At 54.2% G+C, this 25479-nt stretch overlaps 1 protein-coding gene across 11 annotated transcripts in view; it reads right to left on the bottom strand.

The window, feature by feature from the left end:
* Window positions 1–25479, bottom strand: part of KDM2B (lysine demethylase 2B) — a 117593-nt gene that overhangs the window by 59411 nt on the left and 32703 nt on the right. For 8 of the 11 annotated variants that reach the window (XM_081802293.1, XM_081802289.1, XM_081802288.1 and 5 more), the window contains exons 7-11: window positions 18164–18257; window positions 17010–17163; window positions 9248–9363; window positions 3148–3274; window positions 556–1037 (exon numbers count right to left, since the gene is read on the bottom strand). In XM_081802293.1, the coding sequence (XP_081658419.1) occupies window positions 556–1037; window positions 3148–3274; window positions 9248–9363; window positions 17010–17163; window positions 18164–18257 (973 nt within the window). The other 3 variants (XM_081802296.1, XM_081802298.1, XM_081802297.1) reach the window with 3 other exon arrangements.

A 25479-nucleotide genomic window follows, 5' to 3' on the forward strand; every position in this document is an offset into this window, starting at 1 on the left:
GTGAGCTGCCTGAGGGCAGTAACTATGCCTTCCTACTTTCTGTTCCCCCAATGGCCAGCCCAGATGGTGCTCAATGAACATTTGCTCAATAATTAGCCTCTACTTAGAGACCTCTGAACCCCAGGTGGATATGTGGCCCACCTTAGCTGGCCACCTAGAGGACCACCCAGAGGTACAACCTGGTCCTATGAAGCAGGTGCATGCTCCAGGGGAAGCCAGCCCAGAAGAGCAATTCCTGACCAGGATGGAGGGGTCTGTCCCCAGACCTAACAACAGCACTATGGGCACACCCATAATGCCGACTGCCAGCAAAGCCTCGAATTTTCAACAAGCACAGAGAAAGAACTCCTTGTCAACCACACAGCTTCCCCTTTAGCTGTCAATGGTGGCCTCGGCTCAGAAGTCTTAGGCAGGCTTGCTTGGACCAGAAGCCCCTCTCTATGCATAGACACATCCCTGGGACTGTTTGCACTGAGCTGCCCTGAGCTGAGCTGCCCCTGGGAACCTGTCCAGCCCTTCTCAGCTGCCCAGGCCCAGATGCGATGCCCTGCCCACCTTCACGCCCTCCAGGAGTGCCTGGGGGTCCTCGATGCCCTCAGGGACACACTTCTTGTTCTCTGGGAGGGATTCCAGTTTCTCCACCAGCGCTTTCAGGCCCTTCAGCTCAAACTCAGTGAGGTGGGTCCACTTGGCGGAGACCCCCGTGGCAGGGGAGCCAGTGGGCGTCTTGGGGTAGTCTGTGGGCACCGTCGTGGACTTCACACTTTCCTCCGACTCGTTAGACAAAGTCCTTTGGAGGAACCGCATGGCAGGTGCTTTGGGCTTCTTCCCGGGGGCCTCCTGGTCCTCTGACGGGGTGCTGGTGGGCGACGGAGGGCCATCGGCGGGTGGCTTGGGCACTTTATCTGCACCCTCCTCCTCCTCCTCCTCCTCTTCCTCTTCCTTCTCCTCTTGAGGCTGCTGGTCACAGGACTCCTCCTCCATCTCCAGCCAGGAATCAGATGAGAAGCCGTCTATGCTGGGCTTTCTAGGGGCATCTACAGGGAGCAAGAGGGTCACAAGAAAGACTGAGATGAAGGCCTCAAACTCCCTGCTAGATGTCCCTGGAACTCCACTCACTACACCTCCCCTTTACTCTGGACATCCAGCTTCTTTTGACAATTCTAATGGTCTATGCCTCCCTCCGCCTCTAGAAAGGCTGGGGTCAGTCAGACATAGGATCAAATCCCAGCTCTGTTTCTTCCCAGCTGTGTGTACCCAGACAGGTTGCTTCACCCCTCTGAATACACCTGGCATTTTATTTTTCAACATATAAAAATAAGGCCCAAAACGCATATGTTATATAACTATTCCATTCATATGAAATGTCCAGAACAGGGGGAAATCTATAGAGACAGAAAGTAGATTAGTGGGGTGCCTAGGCTGGGCGGGAGGGAGATAAGGAGATAACACAGGGTACAGGTTTCTTTCTGGGGTAAAGAAAACAACCCCAAATCGACTGGTGATGGTTGCACAGCTCTGGGAATATGCGAGAAACCACTGAGTTATACATATTAAATTGTATGATATGGGGACGATATCCCATTAATGTGTTTTTAAAAATATAAGGCAAAAAAATGCTTCCTCTGAACACTTGCGGTGAGGATCCCCTAAGGCATCACTGAGCATGGGTCCTGGCAGACAACCAGCATTTGGTACATGAGGCATCCGTGATGTCTCCTCTTTACTTTGGCGGGAGGAGCAGTGAGGCAGGGGGGAAACAGAAGCAAGAAATTTCAGTGACCCAAATGCTGCCTCAAGCTTTCTTCTTGTGCCTGCAAACGGAAATGGAAACGTTCTTCTACAGCCCTAAATATCCGAATGAGAGAAGTGACTCTCCGTTTCCTGGTCATGAAGACTGCCGCAAAATCAAGCCTCTGGTCCCCACAGGAACGTGTAAGCTCCTACAACCACAGGGGTTGCCCCATTATTTCAGACTAATTTCCCATTTCCTACCAGGCTGGGAGCTTCCGGAGAGCAGGTTGTGGGATTTCAGGACTTCTCAACACCCGAATATTGCATCATCTGACACGTAGGAGACTCACAAGAGACTCCCCAGGCAAAACTGAATTTCTGGGAGGTAAATAAGCACTTCCCAATAAAGACTTCTGCAGAAACATTTGTTCTCCATCATCTGCCCAGTCTGAAACCCCTAAAAGTCACTAAGGATGAGAGTCAAGGGAAGGAGGGAAGGAGGCTTTTTACAGTGAGAAAAAAAAAATAAAGAATCTAAAAATCCTGGGGATTGCAGGAGAAACCGTGCAGACCCTAAAGGAGACAGACCGATCATGTTTTTCTATCCCGTGATGAGAAAGAAGCAGTGAATGAGTCTCAGCACACTCTGCCTCCAGGAAACCCCTCAGCAGTAAGAGCTCAGAGGCAGGGGGGAAGGGCCGTGTTCTTCCAGATTGCTCCTCAGGGCTCACTGTCACAGCTAGAGGCAACCTCAGGCGGGCGTCTAGGAGTCAAGATTCAAGGATTGAGCCATTTGGGGGGTGATGTCCCTTTAAGTAAAGGCAGGAATGAGTCATTTGGGGGTGATGTCCCTTTAAGTAAAGGCAGGAAGGCAGGACTCCGCAGCTGCGGCTCTAAACGCTCTCTCCTGCATCTGTCAGAACCACCCACTGCTCTGCCAAGCTTGTGTCTCCAGCCCTGGTCACCCCTCCCGCTGGCTCAAAGCTGGCCTCAGAACTTCGAGACCGGCTGCACCTCGTGGGCCTGCTCAGATATAGACAAAAACCCAACCCCAAGGTGCAGGGGAGGGCTGAGGATGGGGGATCAGCTGGTGGCCCCGGAGGACTAAAACCACCAGGATTCTTCGCTCCGTAGGGATCCTGTTTCAGCAACCACACCTGGGACTCGTTCCTCAGCGAGACCTGGAGGCCACCAAGGTGACTCTGTTGGGGTCACAATTTCATTTTCTTGGACGCTGTATTCCAGATGGGAAGTTGACAAGGATGGCTTCCCCTCCTAAGGGGTCTCTAGGAGTCTGCCCGACACTTTGGTTTAAAAGAACTCCAGAAACCCAGGGACTCCCTAGGGCCACACTGAAAACATTCTTCCTGCCCAGCTGAGCAGTGGAGGTGGCTGGGCCCACATTTCACTCACCAATAAGCATTGATTCTCTCTGGTATTCCTGAGTGAGGTAGGACCGCTGGGTCACACAGTACACGTATCTTTCCAAGACATACCAGCACATCTCATAGTAGAAGGGGTAACGAAATTTGGGCTGCACCTGAAAGCAAAGACCCAGGGGTGGAAGTCAGTTTCTGGAGGGCAAAGGAGAACCAAGGGAGAAAACTGGGGGGAGGGAGTTTCTGCGGGTGGGAGTTATTTTCACCATCTTAACAAGAGCACAAATGGTGTGAGGGAAAAATGGGGGAGGCGGGCTGGAAGGCAGGAGAGAGGCGCTGGAAGGGGCAAGATACCAGTAGCATGCACATATGAGGAGGAAGAAGGGAGAAAGAGGCCTATGTGAGAGCATCATTTCAAAGCTCCCTGAGCGGCAGGCTGCCAGGAGAAGGCCGATGGGGTCCGCTTTGTGCTTCTGTTAGATGCAGAGAAACAGAGTTGTCCCCTGACCTGCTGACGGAGGGTGCGGGTACCTGCGGATGTGAGCCTGATTCCAGCTACAACAAACACAGGCTCCTCCTCGTTCTCAAAAAATTCTTGCACACACTCTGCTATCCCTCCCTGCCCCTTGAAAGACAGAAAACGACCCCCAAACCTTCCCCACTCGCAGACGGGCTGTCAAGCATCTCCTGCACTCTGGGAGGGAGACAACACCGGGTGGACCAATGAGGAGGGAGGGGGTGTGGCCTCGCCTACCTCCAGGGGTGGGGCCTCAGCGAGTCCCACCTCCTGCACCTCCTGCTCCTCCCGACAACCACCTGGCACTGCCCAGCCTGCATTCCCAGAGGATTCTCTCGGACACAAGTCCCCAGGGTGACCTGGGGCGGCTCTAACACCAGGAGACACACGCCCAGGTCCAGAGCAGGAATCCAGATGGGGCTCCCCTTTGGGCCGTTTCTTAGAGGGGAGGAAGTGTAGGTGCAGATAGCTTTGTGTAGCAGAACTGTGAAAAGGCCTGGGCTTCAGGAGGATTCTCATGGGTGGGAGCGCGGGGTCTATATGGACGAGATGGCAGAGAAAGATGGCAAGGAAGCAATTCCACTGACGGCCTTGCACAGATGAACCTTCCAGAAACTTCATCCTGAGCGGGTAAGTGAGGAATGAGGGCGGTGAGTGGGTGGTCCCTGTCTCCCCCAGGGACTGAGCCCTCTTTTCCAAGGCTATGCGTAGATCTTGCAGGTCCACACTCACCCCGGACCTGCTCTCTTGCCCTCTCGCCAAGGGGGTGTCTGCTTCCAGGGACCTCTGCGGGTGCCAGAGACCCCTCTTCACCTCTCCTATCTTCCAGAAACCCAGGGAGTTGAATGTTAAGCAAGGACACTGTCCCACCTTTCTCTGCGACACTCTACAGGCAACACTCTACGTGTGGGATGAAGGCAAAGACAAGCAGACCTCGGTCCTCCATTTGCCCTAAAATACCACTTTCCTGCCTCTCTCACAGTGCCCACCTGGAAAAGGCTCCCCACTCTGCCCTCTCTGAGAGTCCCAGCTCAGTCCCCTGGCCACCCCAGGCCCCGCTGACTCAGTGTTCAACCGTGAGGCCCTTTTCCCACGTGGGGGGGTCTCACTTCTCCCATCTGCTTATTGGGTCCACTTGACCTCCCCACCTCTGGTGGATGTTATGTGTTGGAATGAGATCCTGGCCGCCGCATGCTTTTGAGCTCCTCCAGGGGGATGCATGGAGTTGGGAACATCTAGCGGTTTCCTTGGCTCCAGCTACTCTCCTGAGAACCCTGGTTTTAATGCTGGGATAGTAGTAATACTTTTTCACTGTCACTGGATCAGTGCCCTTCGGAGTTTAAAAAGGAGAGGGGCACTTCAGACTGAGACAGACCCTGACCTCCTGTAAAGAGGGGTCCGGGAGCCTCAGCCCTACCCCTGCTCCAGAGCAAGGACCAAGCGACTTTGAAACCAATTGCTGATGCCTACAGAGCAGGCTGAGGACAGGCAGGCCCGCCTCTTCTCGGACCCTCACTCACATCTCCTGACTTCAGATTCAATTGGTAAGACTCTTGAAGTTGCTTTTGACCTTTCAAATTTTGGGAAACCGTGCAAGCCGCTCTGCACTCAAGGGCACCATGGCGCCTCAGAATCTTTCTAGATCAGGAAAAAAATATATATTTTGGCTGTATGTCAGGAGAGGAAGAGAAGTCTCCCCTCATTGTTGCTGAACCCAAGGGAAACCAGCTGGGTGAAAACAAATGCTGATGAAGGAATTCAAATTTTTTCATTTTATTTTTATTTTTTTTTTTCCAAGAGAGCACGGCAGGAAACAAAATTTGCAAAGAATTGACTTACAAACGGGTTGTCGCCTTCCACCCTTCGCCTTCAAAAGGTTTCAGCCACATGCCTGGGAACATTAAACACACGATTGCTCAACATTATTTGTTGACAAATTCGGAGCCTCACCAAATTGAGTTGTTCACCGAAAGGCAAGGCAGTCAGAAAGCATGCAGCGCTCCCAGCCTGGGGGGTAATCAGTCTGTCAGCAGATCTCAAGGGGTAGCTTTGAGTTCCCAAAGGCCCATAAGAGTAGCATTGGCCTTAGCCCTTCCTCTTACAGCTGAGTGACCTCAGGAGATCAGAACCAAAAGTGTTTTGGTGCATCTATTACTCCCAGGTCTCAAGGAATTTGAAAAACTAAAATATGAGGGTGGGTGGAAGTGTCTTAAAATTTGTTTTTCTCCTGGAAAAAAAAAAAAAAGTCAATGGGAAAAAAAAAAAATCCAATGGCAGAGGAAAAGAGGAGAGGAAGGGAAAATTATTTGCAATTTCCAAATAGATTCACTGGCTGAGAGGGAATGGAGCGTGCGGCGTTACCTTTCCTGAGAAAGCTGCCTTCACTAGAGCCATTAAGGAGGAAAAAAAAAAAAAAAAAGATAAACATAAGAGAGACGGCAGTTTAATGAATGATCAACTGGACCACCCTGTCCCTTATCAAGCTAACTGGAGTTAAAAATATGTAGTGATGTTTGTTGAGACGTTATCTTCACATAATAAACATGCAACACGTCCAGTCCTTGGTATAGTTCCTCCCCACCTTGCATCTTTACAATGAGAGGATTTACTCTGCACAGGGAGGGGGGACACGTGTGGGTTTCTACACATTGGAAACCACCAGGCCCTGGCAGGGCAGGGCCTCAGCGGCAGCAGGGTAAACACCTCTATCACCCAACGCCCCCAATATCAAAGTGAGACGCGGCTTACTAAACATAGGAGACCATTGGGGTTCCCCTGGTCTGGATGGGAGGGGGGGTTCCCCACCTTGGGCCACAAAGGCAAATTCTTTTTCTTTTTTTTTTTTTTTTTTTTTTAAAGATTTCATTTATTTATTTGAGAGAGAGAGAATGAGAGAGAGCAAGCACATGAGAGGGGGAGGGTCAGAGGCAGAAGCAGGCTCCCTGCCGAGCAGGGAGCCCGATGCGGGACTCGATCCAGGGACTCGATCCAGGGACTCCAGGATCATGACCTGAGCCGAAGGCAGTCGCTTAACCAACTGAGCCACCCAGGCGCCCAAGGCAAATTCTTTTTCTAAGACAAATCCACACCATGGGGCTTAAAGACTGACAGTTTCCTGTCCCACCCCCTGCCTCTGGTTTCCAAGCACAGCCCTGTTTTAGGGACTCTTGAAAAACTATTTTTAAATGGCCATAACCTTCTTAAGAAAGCTCGCAGGGATGTAAGGAATTAAGCCATAGCGAGCTGACAAGGAGCCCTGGTATTTTATCTGGCTTCTAGTGCTCTCTCCCCAGCATCTTTTGTCTGCCTTGGCTCCTAAGACATAAACAATTGGGCCTTGTAGCCAAGCCCTCTCCAAAGACCAGAAATCAAAGCAGATTAAACAGCCTGCCTCTGCTTCCGGCCCAGCCCGCCCGCCAGCCCCCCGCCCATCAACCTGCTTCAGGGAAACCAGATGGGGCACCCCATTCAGACGACAGGGACAGTGGGCCTTGGGGGAGGGGACCCTGCCGCGCTCATCTCAACGTGGGCCTGATAGTCTCTGGGCGCTCACTGTGACGCCGAGGGTTCTACACTGTTACCCTCCCACCCGCCTCCCACAGGGGAGGGGAGCTGGACTCCTGACGGAAGGATGGGGCCCAAATGCGCTGAGACGTACAATCCGGATTCCCTGGGGGAGGGGGGACAGCTGCCAAGCAAGTTGCCAAAGCCTTTAGAAATCCCAGCCTGATTCTGGCTTTCAAGAATTGGCTGGGAAGTCATAGGCCTCACTTCTAGATTTCTCCTTTTTTATCCCGCACCTCCCTAGTCTGTTCGCACGCAAACTGGCCCATTCTTCAGGGCTGGCCAAGGAACAGTTGGCCGGAACCCCGGACAGCACTTGACCCAGACTATGAGATGACCACTCACACCCACATGGTGCCTTTCTCCAGGATGCCACGGGGTGGCCTCCCCCAGACCAGGGCTGGGGCCGGCCTCCCCCAGACCGGGAAAGGGGTGGTGGTCAGGCAACAGAGAAAAGAGGCGCGAAAATCCACAAAATAAAGACCCAGGCTCTGCAGATCCGGGCATCCCAGCAGCAAACCCGTCAATCTGAAGATACACAGTTGCTCTTGGAAACACACCTGACTGCTGAATGTAGCTCAAAGTTGTTCCCAGGAAACCCCCGGACACAATCCCTCAACGTCGGGACTATTCGAGAAGTCTGATACACACACAGTAGCTAAGATTTTTGGTTCATATATGTGATTCTGCACAGCTCAGGGCCTAGAAACAAGACCAGGAAAGACGGGGACCCTGGGCCCAGGGCATCTGCCTCGATGGGATGCTTCTGTAGAGTCCCAGCATGACAATACCTCTCTGGGGCAAAAAAGTCACCTCTGAGGCAAAACCCAAGAAGATGTGGTGTGGTCCAACCATACAATGGAATATGACTCAGCCATAAAAAGGAAGGAAGCAATGATACCTGCTACACCGTGGAAGAACCCTGAAGACATCATGAGACGTGACAGAAGTTGTTCACAAAAGGACACGATATAAGATTCCATTTCTATGCAATGTCCGGTAACAGGCAAATCCGTAGAGTCAGAAAGCAGATTGTTGGTTGTCACAGGCTTGGAGGGTGGGGAGTGGGTTTATGGAAGGTGACTGCTAATGAGTAGGGGATCTCTTTCTGGGGTGATGAAAATGTCCTTGAGTTAGAGCTGGTGACTGCACAACACTGTGAATACCCTACATGCCACTGAGTCATGCCCCGTAACTGGTCACTCGTATGGTACGCGGATTATAGCTCAACAGAAAAAAGAGATGAGTATTTGAACAACTGTAAGAAAAAAGAAGAAAGAAGGGGCCCTCTTGGCCCCAGTTTCCCACCCTCAGACCTATCTCTCAGTTGCCTTGGGACACTTGGCCAAGCCCCACAATGGGAAAGAGGGTGCAGATGCAAGCAGCCAGCGTTCCCCTGAGGAAGCTCGTGCAGTGGAGTGATGCCGAGGGCACACAGGTGTCCAAGCCTCGGCCCCGGTCCTGGGGGGTGGGGGTGGGGGAGACCCTATGTCTGAGAAACGGTTACTGTCACAGTCAAGAGGAAAAGCCCCCCCCCCCATCCCACCCACACCTGCAAGCAGACACTGACACACAGCTCAGAGACAATACCGAGGGCCTCCCAGATACTGGCTTTCTCAAGGCGCTATATCACATTCGGGGTCCCTGGGTGGAGGAGACACATGGCCAAGAGCTGACCTTTCCAAGGCCCCCCTCCGAACCACAGCAATAACCACCACAAAATCCCCCCCAACTCCCGTGCATCCCTCTCTACACATGAGAAGAAGAAAGAGGGAGGGTTCCTGACATCTTGCAGTGCTTTCTCAATAGATAGTTCCTCTTTGATGAGGGGGTTTTGGCTGCCACTGGCCTGGAGATGAACAGAAACTCCAGGGACTCTGGGTGGGGCTCTTGGAGACAGCCCCCCGCAGGGACCAAGGCCTGGCTTGAGGCAGGGGACAGGAGGGAGGGGGGACCACAGAGGACTTTGGAATGACTCGTCCCACACACCCCGAGCACCAGGCAGAGCTCAGGGGCCGGGCAATCCCACAAGGAGAGAAGGAAGCCACCTTACCCGTGTTCTGTCCTCGATCTCGTAGATCCGCAGCTGCATGGGCACGTTAAAGCTGTGCAGGATGTTTCCGCCAAATACCAGAGAGTCTACAGGGGTGTAGACTGCATGGATCCAACCTGGGGTGGGGAGGGCACAGAGAGGGTCAGCCACTGGCCCCTGGACCACTGGGGAGGGTCACCGACAGAAGCACGCAGAAGGGCACAGGAGGCCCAGGGGAGGACCCGGGGCCAGAATTGAGGATGCCCGGGCTGCCTGACGCAAAAGGCAAGGTTCCGGGCTGCCTGACAGGACTCAGACACACAGCCCCGATGGACTACTGCAGGTACTGACCCCTGGCTGGCTCGAGACGGTGGTGGGCAGCGGAAGGGCCTCGACAAAGGCTGCCTCGTGTTGCTGTAGGCCAGGCTGCAGCAGCCAGCAGAGGCAGGCCCTGTCCCCGTCCCATGCTGGCCAGGGAGCTGGACACCTCTCATTCAGGCTGCTCATCCATCCCTGAGCCTCTTCCCCGGCATCCCTGAGAACACCCATCTCAGGAGGCGTCACAAAGGATTGCTTGGGGCCACAGCTAACGAGTGATGCCTGCCAAAACTGCAGGACCCAGACACGTTCCTGCCTGAGGCACAGAACAGCGAAGTCACCTGTAAGGACTGGAACCCAGGGCGTCGGCCTCACTTGGTCCATGAAGGCTAGACAAATCAAGCCACCCAATTCCTTCGCCAAGTACTAACACATGTTTCCAGGGCTCAACAGACCCACATGCGCTCCCGCCTACAGTAAAAGCGCTGAGCTAGGGGACAGGCAATATTATAATCCACTCCCATTTACGGATGCTGAAACCAAGGCTAAGAGAAGGTAAGTCACTTGCTGAATGAAGTCACAGCGTCTCCGTTCTGAACCCCTACGCTTCACGGCCCCTCTATCACAGGCTCAGCACACCAGGCCTGCAGGTCCCAGGAAACGGCCAGGGAGGCAAAAAGAGACATGCAGAGAGAAACAAGAGAGACAGAGGTAGGACAAAGACAGACAGAGGCAGAGAGACTCACAGGGAAAGACAGGATCGGCAGAGGAGAAAGGGGACAGACAGGGCAAACCAAACCTCGAGACCCCGAGACCCCAAGCCCAGGTGTCCACGTCTCCTCTGACCCCTCTTCTCCGAGCTGTGTGCATAACGTGTTTGCGTGGAGGATGACTACAGAGCCCCCACCCCGACCCAAAACATGCCCGCCCTGGGTCCCAGGCAGCCACAGCTGGCCGCGGCTGCCAGGAGCAGAGGTTCGAGGCCACTGCTGCCCTCTATGGGACACTCGGGGCGCTGGTCCTGCCCTGCGGGGAGGGGAGTGGGCTGAGCTGGCGGTCCTGGGGCAGAGCGGTCCTGGGGGAGGGCGGGGGGAAAAGCACCAGCGCAGAGCACACGAACGAAGGCTCTATGCAAGCTGGTTCTGCCGTTAGCTCCCCACACTGGCTGTGCTGTGCAGGTGTGCTCTTGTCGTGTTACCTGGGCGCCTCGTGTAGGACAAGCATGGCTGCCGCCTTGGCTTCCCCACCTGCTTCAGCCTCTCCATCTCAGCTGTGTGCCGGCTGATTTTCTCGGCGGCACGTTTTTATATTTTTGCTGGGCAGAGCTAAGCTGGCTATTACTGTTCTTATTACCACCATCAACGTGACTTAAGCAACATTTCCTAAACTGGGACCCAGGACTGCCAGGGTCAAGCAGATGCACATGGTGGGGTGAAGCCTGAATGGGGCAAAGATTCCTGGGTCTTGTTCCTATGCTCCTCACATGCCCAGCCAGGGCCCTACAGAAAGCCCTAGCCCCTCGGACCTGGGTTGGAAACCGTCCCATGGCCGACTCACCATGTGATATGGGGCACTTGACCACCCCTTCTCCTGGCCTCCATCTGCCCATGTGAAACGAGGGAGATCACTGTCTCCCTTGTGGGGAACCTGGTGAGCAAGAACTCAGTCCACGTAAGCAACTGCCACTGATATTCATGGTTGTCTCGTCCATCTTGAAGGCTTTGCAGAGAGTGGTGCCCACGTAAATCTGCATTTAAGGACTCTCCCTTCTGTCCTCTCAGGTGGAAACACAGACACACCTGACTTACACCTATTACTCTACTGGGTGAGCAAAGAGGGAAACGGAAGAGAGGTTCTGTTTCAAGTGGAGTGGCAGGGAATCTATATCCCCAGGCATTTCAAGGGGTTCTAGAAGCTTCTACCCACTCTCCTCTAGTCCCCAAGCCAGGGCCTCACAGGTGGGTCAGGCAGCCTCAAATGGATTAGTCACTGCCAAGTTCCTCCCCCTACCCTTCCTCAGATCTGCTCCATGACTTAAACACTCCCTCAGGAAGAACCAGGGAGGGGAAACAACAGTGCTCATAGGCTCCATCCATCCCCACCCTCTTGATGGTGTCTCCTTGGCTGCACCCCAGGAAGCATGAGAGAGCAGGTGTCCCAGGCTGGTGACTGGGCTGGGGAGCATGGCATCTGCCTCTTGCTTCCGGGCCAGAGTCACCAACATCAAGGCAGTAACGGGCGATTCAGGCCAAGCGACAAGGGACAGATGCAATCATGGAGGGAAAGCAGGCAACCCACAAAACCTACCGACAGGTGTTCTCTGGGACCTGAGGGGCAGTGGAGCCCAGGGAGTCTCTCTTGCCCTCAACCCAGACACTCAGGATTCAGAAACGAAAGTCCCCCTCCCCCCCACCCTGCCATCCACATTTGTCTGTCTTTGTGGCTGCTGTAGGGGTAAACCCAAAAGTCTATGGGTAAACCCCATAGAACTCGGGGGCACCTCACAAAGGGCCACGACCTGCTTCCTTCATGAACTCCCTGAGCTGGGTCAGGCCCTGGGCTGGGCAGGCCAGCTGCCAAGGTGTAGCCTCTCCTCTCTAGGACCTCCTAGCTGCTACCAGGGACCCAAACTGGCAGGCCACAGGCTGCGGCAGACTCACGATGGGGAAATTTGACAAGACAATCTGAATTGCTTCCTCCTCTAGAAAAGCAGGAAGATGGGCCCACCAGGCCATTCTCCTCCAGCTTTAACTGGCTTGAGATGCGTAGCAACTGTCCAGTTTCCTGGAGCCCACCCACCCTCTGCCTCCCATCCAGCCAGCTTCACTGCCGCCCTCTCCCTGGTCTGTACCCATTTTACAGGTGGGTCATCTGAGGCCCAAGCCACATTACACTATTAAGTAGCTTCAGGTTACTTTTTCTCAGACTGGCCCCAGTCTAAGAAACACCTAGGGCTACCCGTGAATTTGGGGTCATGAGTGATTTTTTTTTTTAAGATTTATTTATTTATTTTAGAGTCAGAGAGAGAACAGGGGGAGCAGTGGGAGCAGAGTGAAAAGGAGAGGAAGAGAAGCCACTGAGCCCAGAGCCCGATGTGGCACTCAATGTGGGGCTCAATCCCATGACCCAAATATCATGACCTGAGCCAAAATCAAGAGTCGGATTCTGAGCCACCCAGGCGCCCTTGGGCCATGGGTGATTCTTACTACAAAGCAAGGCTGGGAAATACTTTCAGGCCAGTCCAAGCCACTGACCTCAGGGTCTTTCCTAGGTTCCTATACTGGGCTCCCCATCCTGGCTGCTACCTGGCTGGACACACATTCAGGACAGAGAGAATCTATCGTATAGCCTCCCTATGACCTTCCACACTGCCAAATGGGCCCTTAAGGAAGTTTGTTAAATGAGCAAATAATTCTCCCAAAGTCATATGGCTGAGAAGGAAGACCGGATCATCAGTCTGCTGACTCCCAGGCTAATGGGGAACCAGGTCAACTCTGAAACTAGACACACCTGGGCTCTTGCCCTGCTCTGTTGCTTATTAACTGTGTGACCTTGGACTAGTTTGTTCACCTCTCTGGGCCTCAGGGACCTTCTTTATTTAAGATTTTTTTTTTTTAATTTTTTAAAGTAATCTCTACACCCACTGTGGGGCTTGAACTCACGACCCCAAGATCAAGAGTCATGTGCTCTACCAACTGAGCCAGCCAGACGCCCCCACAAACCTTCTTTATTTAAAGAAAAGGCAGGGGAGAAATAAGTTTCTCCCCACATGCTTATGAAGAAGGTAAGTAATGTATGTAAAATGTTTGTTGCTCAGTAATGCGAGTTATTATTACCATTAACCATAGCTCCCCTCAGCTGGTGCAGCCAGAGGAGGAGGCTGAGCCCATCCACATGGTCAGGGCATTGGCCACAGGCATCACATGAAGGAAAAAGATGTCACTGGGTCCATCTGACTTCCGATTCCTTGGGGATGATTTCCACCTCCAGCTTTCCATCCACCTAACGATCAGGCTGAATCTGGGTAACCTGCCAGGCACTCCGGAACCTGACTGTGTGCCCTGGTGAGACCATTATATTCCCACTGCCTTGGCCACCTTCAAGTCTTCCCCTTCCAGGCAGCTTTCCCAGACCACCCAAGAATGAGGCCTGAGAACCACCACCCCTACAGCACACCATGACCCAGCCCCTTCATCCCAGAAACAAGAAGAAAGAGTTAAACCACATCTTGCAAAGACACGGGAACATTTAAAACCCTCCCAACCTGGCAGCCTCCCGGGTAGCCTTCAGAGTTGAAGACCTGCTGAATGACCCCCAGGGAGACGTGAGGCCAGCATGAGACAGGAGGATACGTGTCTAAGGTCGCACGGTGGGGACAAAAATCCATGTCAGAAGTGAGAAATGCCAAAATTAGATGCTCTACTCCTGATACAGGAAAAACCCACATGCAGAGAGGCCTTGTTGCCCAAGGCTGGCTCTCCATTCTCCACCCAAAGCCACACTCCAACTCCCCCGACCCTCAGCTGTGTGTTTGCCCACAGCTTAGCGGTGTGGACGACGGAAAGAATCCCCAGGTGCCCAACTACTTCTGTAACTACAAAATTCTGGTCCTTCAGTTTTCACTGGTTGGCAACAAAATGAGAAAAATGACGATGACACAGACTGTCATAAACTCAAAACTATCAAATTTAAAGAACTGTCCTTGGGCGCCTGGGTGGCTCAGATGGTTAAGCGTCTGCCTTCGGCTCAGGTCATGATCCCGGAGTCCTGGGATCGAGTCCCACATCGGGCTCCCGGCTCGGCAGGGAGCCTGCTTCTCCCTCTGACCCTATCCCCTCTCATGCTGTTTCTCTCTCTCTCTCTCTCAAGTAAATAAATAAATAAAATCTTAAAAAAAAAAAAAAAAAGAACTGTCCTTTATTCCGAAATTACAGATTTCCAACTTTTTTTAGTGTCAGGATCATCTTCCATTTGTGAAAATCAGCAATAGTAGATGCCAGGTTGTTGTTTTGTTGTTGTTTTAATTAATGCCTATCTTTAGCAAAACTACAAATTTGTAACTACAAGCTCCGAACTTTTTTAATTTCATTGGTCCCTGCAGAAATCAAGGCTTGGGAACCACATGTACCCCCTGCCTCTGAGAAGGTGACAAATTCTAACCGTCCTTTTTTCACTTCCGAACATCCTGGTGTCTCACTCACAACCCTCAGGGCCAGGAGTCTTTACTGGGGTCTAACTGCTAGCTGCAGTTCAAATCCTCCTCTTGCCTTCCACAGACAGTCACACCCCTGCTGGGGCTCAGATGCCGCTTCTCAAGGCTTTTTACAACTTGCTAAGTCACCAAAATGAACACCCCTCCCATCCCAGACTGAGGGGAAGCAATGAGCCACCTCCCAGCTCTGCAAAAGGCCCTGAGAAAAGAAGATCTGTCCTCCCAGGGAGGTTAGGAGGCCAGCACTCAGTGGGACCAGGCTGGGAGGGACCTGGAGGGTTCCACAGTTCAGCCCCACCCCACTCCCACTGGAGGTGGGATAGCTGAGGTACAGAGAAGGGAAGAGACCAGCCCAAGGTCACAACGAGAGTCAGCAGCAGGGTCAAGAGCATTATAGAGGTCCCTTGCATCCACCATGGCCAATCCTCCAACACCTAAAGAGTGGCTTGAACACACTTGAGAGGTCTCTGTGCCACATCTGCCAAGGTATGTACCATAAACTCTGTCCACTGACTGTAACCCATTCCTGTCCCAAGAGGGGTCCCTCCCCTCCCCAAGTCTGAGGATGGACCTGGGGCCATGGTAACAAAGTCACCCCCACTAAACCCTGCCACTTCCAAATCCCCAGTTTCCCTAATAGTGAAAATCTCTACTTTCCACCCAACTTTCTAGAAGAGCCCAAGTGTGCAGGCCCCATCCCCCCGGTGGGAGACGCTACCATCACAGCCCCCTCTTCATTTGACGCTAGTGCTTCATGTCCAGACCCAAGGCCAGCTTCCAACCCAACTCCCAGAAACCTAAGTGTGACCAACTTCTCCATCCAATGGATCTTAGTTTCTTCAAAGGATACTCCTAAGGTTCAAAGGATACTCCTTCGTTTCTTCAAAGGATACTGCCCACTCAGTGGCAAATTCCCTGCAAGCTCCTTAGCACAGCCATATACAGAGCCTCTACTTATATACACCCAGTGACAGGGAGCTCACTACCTAGCAGAGCAAGTCATTCCAACGCCACTTGGCTGTACCTCTTCTTCCAGGAGACAATCTTTCAACTAAGCTGACTGGCTGCTGATCCGATACACCTTTACTTCCCTGGGTAAAACCACCCAATTCCTCCTCCAAATTCATCTCACCTGATGTGACATCCAGACTCTTATCTCCAGGACGACTTACTTACTCTCCAAAGTATAGTGACCAAAAGGAGCACAACTTCCTATATGTGACCTGACCCCCTTACTTTATACAGTGGGACTGTCACCTCCCTCATCCCGGATAAAATGTTACCGTTAATGCAGCCAAAGACTACACTCCCTGACCCCTAGAGCATCTGTCAAACTCACTGGCGCCTCAGCCTGTAACCACCCAAAAGCCCTCAGTCCATCACCAAAGAGCTGTAGGCATGTAGGTCTCAGCTCACTCAGTCCTCACTACCACCCTGGGAAGTCTCACTCCCATTTTACAGACACGAACACCGAGGCACAGAGAGCTTAACTCACTCCTGTGAAGTCATAAGCACCAGAGGTGAAATTCAAACTAAGGCCGTGCTGACTCCGGGGCCGGCGCTCTTAATTACTGCCCTCTACTCTACTTGCAGCCTTAATTTCTTTTTCTCTTTTCTTCTTCTTCTTCTTCTTTTTTTTTTTTTGGCGGGGGGGGTGGGGGTGGAGTCCAAGTGCAAGAGCTGACGTTGACCTTGACTATATTTCACTTTGTTCTGCAGGAAGGAGGCAGCCACATCGGGTCCTTCCCCAAAGCTACATTCCCCTCTGCCCATTCCCTAGGCTTTCAGACACCCCTGTAAGACCCCCCACCCTGGGGTCCGCCCTTGCCCAGAACCTGCGTGGGACTGCCATTATCATACGCTGCTTCCTTGGGTAAAACAACCCAATTCCTCCTTCAAGGGGGCGAACCCAGCCGCCTCCCCACAGTACCACTGTCATCCCCTCACACAGAAATCTCCACAGGACGTCCTGAGGGAAGCCATTTGCGCTTCCCCTGAGGGAGGGTGCTAGGCTTTTTCCCCACGAGTGAATTCTAGCCCACAGGCAGGGAGACACAGGTTAGATGCGAGAGGGACAGGGGGCTGCTTCTTCCTGCAGCCCGAGGCCTGCCTCTCTCAGGGACTGCCAATGGCCATGCGGCCCACAGAACCCCGTCACTGGGCCCAAAACCCTGGCTGAGGCTAGAGTCTTCTCCCAGGGCTGGGAGAGGTGGGGCCAAGGGAGAGCCCGGCGCCAGCCTTGCCGGAACCTACCGGAAGGGATGAAAAATGTGTAGCCCTGTTTCAGCTCAATTCTTTGGCATCGCTCCACGCGGTCTCCCAGAAAGATGTCACTTTGTTTGCCTGACAGCACCCACTCCTCGTACAGTGCCAAGTTGTGCAGGGTTGGAGGAATCAGCCAAAAGATCTTGGGAGGAAAAGGAGGCAATCAGCTGAAGATCCGGGCCAAAGTCCTGGATTCCTTCCAGGCTGTGCCACAACCCAAGGAGACAGCCCCACCTGCCCGGGAGCGGGGAGGACAGGGGACCGCCTCCAGACCCCAGGCCCAAAGGGTCTCTGGGGTGGCAGGGAGGCTCTGCCGCCCTTCTGGGACACCCCTTGCCTGCCTTTAGGGAATCTCCATTCCCACTGAAACACCAGGGTGGATAGAGTTCCTGGACTGGGTGGAACATTCTTTCTCCTGAGCCACAGGCTTGCTGGGGAGGTAAGGGAAGGAGAGGAAGGGAATTTCCTAAGTTGTACGATAAAACGGTCCAATAAATAAACCCAGCCTGCGCTCACTCTGGAGAGGGAGGAAAAACATCTGGAACCAAGCAGGATGACTTCCTACCCAGAATTTCTTCCAACACGTTTGGTTAAAACAAACGCACACACAGACGCAGACGAGCAGGGCGATGCGCGACCGCTCAAGGAGCACCCACATCCGTGTGGGGCGCACGCGGAAGCAAATGCGGCAGCAGCATCCTGAACGCACGCACCACCTCCTCTCTCTGGGTGACGTCTGTCCCTCAGATAAAATGTTCTTGGAGGCAAGTGGTGCCGGCAACTAGACTTTTACGTTAAACGGTCTCAGTGCTGGGACAGCGGGCAAAGTGAATGCCGGGAGTTCTTGGCAACCAAGGCTGGAGCTCTGATCTGGCCTGAGGTGCAGAGAACACTGGACTGGGTGAGCAGGTGCGAACAGATAACCAGATGTGATGCGGAAGAGCTGACCTGGATCCTTCCCTCCAGACGACAGAGAGTGGGGAGGTGGCCCTGAAAGTGCTCACAGGGCGGGAGCTGGCTGGGCGCGGGGCAGTGAGGACAGGCGGGAGGGCGAGCGAGTCCCTCCATTAAGAAACAGCCAGGACAAGGGGCACCTGGGTGGCTCAGTTGTTAAGAAACAGCCAGGACTCGGCTCAACTCACCTTCCCACCCCGGAAAACATGGTACCAAACGGAAGTGCCTCCGAAGTCGATGTGGAAGTCAGTGAAACAGCCTTTCACGCTCATCAGACAATACCTGTGGCATAGAAGCAGGGGAGAAGGAAAAAAAAAAAAAAAAAATCGTTCAGTGCCTGAATCACAGGAGGTGGGCCAACAGCCTCAGAGGTGCCTGACCTGCTGCCCTTTTAGAAATGCTAACACTGGGGAATTTTCTTTTCTTTTCTTTTCTTTTCAAACCCAATTCTAATCGGAGTTCCCCCTGGGGGAAGCCCCTGTGATCAGATGACAAATCTCAAGCACTGGCCACCTGCTCCCAAGGCTGGGGGAGGCATCTGGGTTTTCAGGTCCCCAGGAGAGAGCTGGCAACCCACAGTCCACTTGGTTCCTTCCTCACAGACGGCTTCTGCTCTTGCCCCACCCCCACTCCCACCCCAGGGAGGACAGGCTTCCTTTCTGCTCCCTCCCAGCGCCTGTCCCTGCAGTTCTCCCAAGATGCCAGTCCCCTCTGCAGCAGCTGGGCCCCTGGAATTCCACTGTAAGCCACCTGCAAAGCTTGCCAATTACCACTCCCCATTCATCTCTTCATTCGCTCAACAAGCGTTTACGGAGAGCCAACCGACGGTCCAGCCCAGAGCTAGGCAGGCACTTAGAGAAATGTGTCAGAATGCATCAGCCCCCTGCCCTTCAGGATGGGACGTTCTTAACGGAGCAGTGCACAGGAAAAGTGAAATAGCAAGACAAACTGCCACTAACTGAGAAGTGAGCAATGCAGCTCCAAGTACAGGGGTACCAGCCACAAAAGATCACCGTGTAGGATTCCACGGATATGGAATGGCCCGAGTAGGCAAACCTACACAGACAGAGATAGATGAGGGGCGGCCTGAGGGTGGGGGTGGGGGGCAGGGATGTGGAGTGACTGCTAATGGGGACAGGGTTTCATTTTGGGGTGATAAAAATGTTCTGAATTTGACTGTGAATGCACAACTCTGTAAACATACAGAACCACTGAATTGTACACTTTAAATGAATGAATGGTATGTGAATTCCATCTCCATATAACTGCTAAAAAAAAAAGTAAAGGGATTAAGAGGGAATGCTGGGGGTGGGGTGGTGGACAGGCAGAGGGGAGAACCTGGGCCTCAAAGGCTTGGGGGGAGGAGGTGCATTCAGGAGAAGGAAGCCACCAGCAGCCCCCCTTCTGAGCTCTCGCAGCAGTCAGATAACCCACCCTTCCCTACAGGAACTCACCAGTCTCCTCCCTCCTCCCTTGACATGCTGCCGTCCTAGGGGTGGGCAGAGCTTAAGGGGGGCGGGGGGGGTGCCCGATAGAGCAGGCTTCCAAGTCCAGGCCTGGCAGACACCGATGCCAGGGCCCCCTCTTTCCCTCCCACCTCTTCCCACAAGAGCCACCGGCAGCACGGATGGGGCAGCCTCCCCACGGCTCATGCTCATGCACCTTGGCACCTCCAGAGGCCCACGCACACATGCTTACCCCACTGACCTCTTTTCCCCGCTGCACTTTGCTTTTCCGTGGTTTGGGGAAGAGGGGAGGAATGGGGCAGGGACAGACAGGGAGGAGCCAGCAGCAAGCCCCAGTGGAGATAATGGGGGGCGTGGGGCTGAGCTGGTTAGGAGGCTGGTGGGCTCCAGGTGCCCCCTCCCTCTAGCTGCCTTTTGCACCTCACATTCAGGTGGACCCGGGGCTCGGCAGTATGCAGGCAGCGTGCCCCGCGTCCCTCCTCCGGATAGGCTGGAAGGAGCCTTAACCATGTGTCTGCAGGAGGCTGACAAATCAGAAGGCCTTCCCCCACATCAGAGCCCCGCTGCCTAGCAACCCCATCGGAGGGGTGTAGTTGACAGCACAGGACGCAGCCCTGTCACGAAGACAGGCGCGGGCTGCGGGGCTGACGCTGGGGTTGTTAAAGTCCCAGCTCGGGCTCGGGCTCTGCACCCTCCCGCCTCCGCCCCGCACGCCCAGCCAGGTCCCTACTCTGAAGACCCGAGTGACCCTCTTCTCTAGAAGGAACAGGGGTGAGGAGTGGGGGTGAAGCCCTGACCCACCCCACCCCCACGGACCACACCGGCCTCCTGTGGAAGCACCACTTCAAAATATTAGTCCTCATTTTCCTAAATCCACCTCTTCGTCTGGATTTTTTTTTTTTCTTTTCTTTTTTTAATCTAACCTTGGTTTCCACCCCCTTCAGGCCTCAGCAGAAAACAGCCTAGAGAAAACAGTTTAAGTGTTTGTGGGGTGGAGCGAGGAGATGTGCTTCCTTCAGTCTGCAGCTGGGTAACCACCCAGGTGCCCGCAGCGGAGAGGAGAGGAGCTTGGTTCTTGGGCACCAGGCCCCAGGCTGGCCTGGCCACACTGGTCACCACCCCCCCAACCTCCTGCCCCCAGCCCCAACCTCCCCAGGACGGGTGGACGTGATCCTAGGAGCTGCGGCAGCTATGTGCAAGGAAAGTTCTCCAAGTTGTGCTTGCGTCTGATCTGCCCTCCCAGTCACCCTCCAGCATCCTCTGAGGCCCTTCGGAGCTTGGGGGCGCCACTTCCAGCCCCGCCTCTCCTAGAGAGGCCCCTCCTCCCATGTCCCTCATTTCCTGGCCGCCAGGCCCGGCCGCCCCTCCCGCCGGGCAATTGCATGCGTCGGGGCGGCCAGGGTGGCTGTGACAGGGCGGCTTTGTCCGGGCCCCTGCAGCCGCCACCCCCGCCCTCCCGCCCGCCCCGCGCTCATTCCGGGTCTCCCCCCTCACTCCTGCTCCCGCTCGCTCTGGCGTGACGCCTTTGCACTGACCTCTACAGCTTCCTCTTCCAAAGCACACCGCAGTCACATGGGCACCCCGGCTCGGTGCCACGGCCGCTAAGCTCTCCCCACCGGCCAGCCAGCCTGGCTTCCGCCTCGGCTGCCCCTTGCCCGGAAAGCCGCGCCCCTCGACACCCCCCACCCACCGCCCGGTGACTTCCGTGCAGGAGTGCACCCTCCAAGTTGGGGGATGAGAATCAGGAGCCCCCGAACTAAGCCTTTGGGGGGTTCCCGCCTCCCAAGGCCCGGGCTGGCTGGGGAGGAGCGTGGTAGGAGGGGGCGCTGCACCTGCAGCACCAACTTTGGGGCGCTGCCTGGGATCTGGGGAAGCGGGGCGACCCCACCCCTCCCTTTTCCCTCCAACTTAGGGAAACTCCCCCCCGCAGCTCAGGCAGCATCCCCTGGGGCAAAGGTCTTGGCGGGAGGGTAACCTGGGGAGAGCTGGCACCCGGTGACGGGGCTGAAGGCACCGAGCGCGCGCGCACACACACTATACACACTTACACGCAGCCCCGGGAGACACAAAGAGCTGCTCCGCGACGCCGGCTGCGCAGCCCGAGGGCGGGAGGCGACCCACACCCCGCCCGGGCGCGCCCCGTAGGAGCGGGGGCTCCCGGGCAGCCCCGGGCCCGCGGGGCGCAGCGCAGGGACAACCGCCCGGCCCCGCCCGGCGCGCCCGCGGTTACCCTCGGCGGCGGCGGCGGCGGCGCGGCTCCCGGGCGTCCCCTTCGGCAGCGCAGGATCGACGCGCGCCCAGCCCCGGCGACCGGAGCCGAGCCCCCTCCACGGCGCTGCCAGGCCCCGGCCGAGGACCCTGCAGCCCTCTCTCTCTTCCTTCCTTCCTCGGGGAGCCAGGCGCAGCCTGCACTCATCCCCGCGCTGAAACTGAACACCCGCACGGCGCGGCGGCCGCCAGGAAGGAGGAGGGAGGCCGCGGCGGCGACAGGGAAGCTTGCCGGCCAGCGCCAGGGGACGCCGCCGCCGCCCACGGCCGCCCCCTCGCCCCGGCTGGGTGGGGGCACGAGGGTAGCTCTACAGGCGGACGCTCAGGAACACCCGCGCCCCCGTTTTCGGGGAGTGTGGGCGCCGTCCTGCTACTGGAGGTGATGGCCCAGCAAAGCCACCGTCCTTTAATGTGTCCATCGGGGCACGGCTAGGGTTTGGAGGGAGTGTCAGATCCCAGGTATGGCAGCTCGGAGACAAGGGATGCTGCTCTGGCCCTAATACAGACTATCTGTGTGACCTTGGGCAACTTACTTCCCCTCCCTGAGCCGGTTTTCTCATCCTGATGGCAGGGAGGTGACCTGAAGTTCAACTCTGCATTCTCGGATGCTCCTTCGCTGCCCCTTCCCCTACCTGCCCCCTTACTAGCTGTGCAACCCTACATCATAGAATTACTGTGGGAGTTCACTGAGATACATACATGTTAACACAGTACCTGGAACTATGAGACTGTGTTTAATCCAATTTTCACAACCCCCTGAGGTCACTTCCCAGGATTGTCCCCGTTTTACAGATGAGAAAGCAGAGGCTCGGAGGTCGTGACTCACCCAGTTCACTACTTTAGTCAGTGATGGTGCTTACCCAAGCAGCCTGGCTCAGTTTCTCAGCCGTTCTTCCAGGTCTACCTGGCAAATCCCAAGACTCTCAGAGAAGCAATGTCTGCAGGTTGCAGCCGAACTCAACCTCCGACTTCCGGGGGCAGGAGATGGTCCAGCTCAAATCAGAAGTCCCACCCTCCAGGGCATGCTCACCAGGGCCACAGCCCTCCTCCCATTCTGTCCCCACACCCTTCCCCTAAACCGCAAGGGGGCAGGAGGCAGTGGTATAGCCTCTGTAGGGGCAGAGATCAGGCTTCTCCATTCTTTGCCAAACCCCATCCACTGGGGCTATCCACCAATATTAACTAATAGGTTCTAATTATCAAGTGCTAATAATAATAGCTGTTTCTATGCATGATATCATTTCACCTTTAAAACAACACTATAATCCCCATTTTAGGGAAGTGAACATTGAAGCCATTTCAAGGTGGTCAGTGCCCTGGGTCAGAGTGCTGCTTCCCCGTGTCATTTACAGGACGGCCCCATTAATACCTCTCTAACGGCCTGCTATGAGATTACACTGTGAACTTTTTGGAACTGGCTGATTTTTTTCACTGTATATAAGTTCTGCCTATTTACAAGAAAAAATTACAATTACAGAAACATCTCCCATCTTGGATTTGAGCACCAGTCATTTGGTGGGTGTTCTTGAGCAAGGTTTTTTAAGCATTTTTTTTTTGGAGAGTGGGAGGGGCAGAGGGAGAGAGGGAATCCCAAGCAGGCTCCATGCCCAGCACTGAGCCAATGCAAGGCTCGATCTCACGACCCTGAGATCATGACCTGAGCTGAAATCAATAGTCGGATGCTTAACTGACTGAGCCACCCAGGTGCCCCTTGAGCAAGGTTCCTGACACACAAAATATAGATGGAGTTAAATGAGCTAAGAGAAGGCCCTGACAGCTGGACCGGGCTGTCCACATGGGAAAATTATTACTTTTTGGGTCACAAATGCCTCAGCTCCAGCCCCAGCAGGGATCACATCAGATTCAGCTGTGTAAAGTATAGCACCCAGCCATACAGCCCTATAATTATTCGGATCAACTGTGTGACATTGGATGAAATCCCTCCCCCTCCTGGAACTCAGCATCCCCATTTGGTGAGCTAGTCAGGGGCCTCTAACTGGTGGCCCTCAGGGGTCAAACCAGGCCCTAGATGTGCTTGGTTCGGCCAGCACTGGGTTGTTTTTTTTCTTTTTTTTCTTTTTTTAAAAGAAGAATTTTTTTAAATTATCCACAGCCACAACAGCCCATGCTGTCTTACACTCAACTGCTACACCTGTTACCCGCACTGACTGCAGTTTCCTTGTCTGTAAAATGAGGATAGTAACACCTACTTCCAAGACTGCTGAGATGTGTGTGTTAGGTGTCTAGCCCAGTCTATACACGGCAGCACAGAAAAGACTGGGTTTCTTTGTTCCTCTTGTAAAGGTAGAGAGGTAGAGAGGAAAAGCCAGGAATCCAGAGGCCTGGGGTGTGCTGCCTGGCCCACGGCATCGTCCCTGTGTGACATCAGCAGCTTCTCTAGGTCTGTGTCCCAATGTGATATATCACACAGGCATGATCATTTCTAGCACCAGCAAACATGGTTGGGGAGAGCTGAAAGTAAATAAGTGTTGTCGAGATAAAAGCCCAATGCAGGGGCGCCTGGATGGCTCAGTCGCTTAAGCAGCTGCCTTCGGCTCAGGTCATGGTCCCAGGGTCCTGGGATTGAGCCCCTCATAGGGCTCCGTGCTCGGCGGGGAGCCTGCTTCTCCCTCTCCCTCTGCCCCTTTCCTCCCCACCACTTGTGTTCTCCCTCTCTCAAAAAAAAAAAAAAAAGCCCAATGCAAATGTGAGGAAGAATAGACTGAAAAGCCAATGGCACTTGGAGACCTTGTGTCTACATGAGGCCACACAGACAAGCATCCCACCCACATCTCACATCCACTATAAGACTCCATTTCCCTACAGCATGGTTGGGAGTTGGGGGAGGGATGACAGGATCCCCACTCTGTAGAAGGGGAAACTGAGTCCCTAAGAGGAGATGAAAGACTTCCCATGGCCACCAGAGACCGCCCGGGGCAGCCTTGAAACTTGCTCATCCCAGCACCCATTTTCATCCTGTCTGGGTTTCAGCTTTGCACCCCCCAATTTTTTCCCAGTTCTTCCTGCCACCCCCAGAAAGTACAGGGAGAAAAATGCAGTTGACTCCCAATTATCTGGGGGCCAAACATAGGCTTTATGCCTTCCTTTCCCTGCCTGTCAGTTCACAGCTTGTCTCCATTAAGCCGCAAGCCTCATTTCTGCAAGCAACACGTGAGGACAGAAAAGACTTGCTAATTTCCTTCTGGAATGCATTATAATACCCAGCGTGCTAAGTGAGAAAGGTATGCCCATGTCATAGACCTAGGAGATTATGGAGGCTTTAAAACATGTCCATGGAAGCCTTTGAGACTCCCCCCCTTTCAGAGATAAAGCCAAACTCCCCTCCTCTTGAGTGTGCACTGAACCAAGTGCCTCACTTTTAATTAAAAGGATATGGCAAAGGAAACAGCATGTTACTTTCAAAACTGGGTCATCATAGGCACTGTGGCTTCTCCCTTGCTCTCTCTCTAACCATTTGTGGGGTGGGGGGGCGGGGAGAACCAGCTGCCATGCCACAAGGACATTCAAGCAACCCTATGCAGAGGCCTATGTGGTGAAGAACAGAGAGCACACCATCTTGGAAGTGGGCCCTCCAGCCCCAGTCAAACCTTCATGTAACTGCAGCCCAGGCCTAAGTCTTGAGACAAGCTTCTGAGCGACTCTGAGCCAGAAGTAGCCAGGTAAGCCACTCCCAGATTCCTGACCTACAGAAACTGGGAGGCAATTTTGTTGCTGTAAGCTGCCAAGGTTTCGTTTTTTGTTTTTCTTTT

This window comes from Leptonychotes weddellii, chromosome 13 (assembly GCF_054177405.1).
Source record: "Leptonychotes weddellii isolate Sample4059 chromosome 13, ASM5417740v2, whole genome shotgun sequence".
Classification (NCBI taxonomy): domain Eukaryota; kingdom Metazoa; phylum Chordata; class Mammalia; order Carnivora; family Phocidae; genus Leptonychotes; species Leptonychotes weddellii.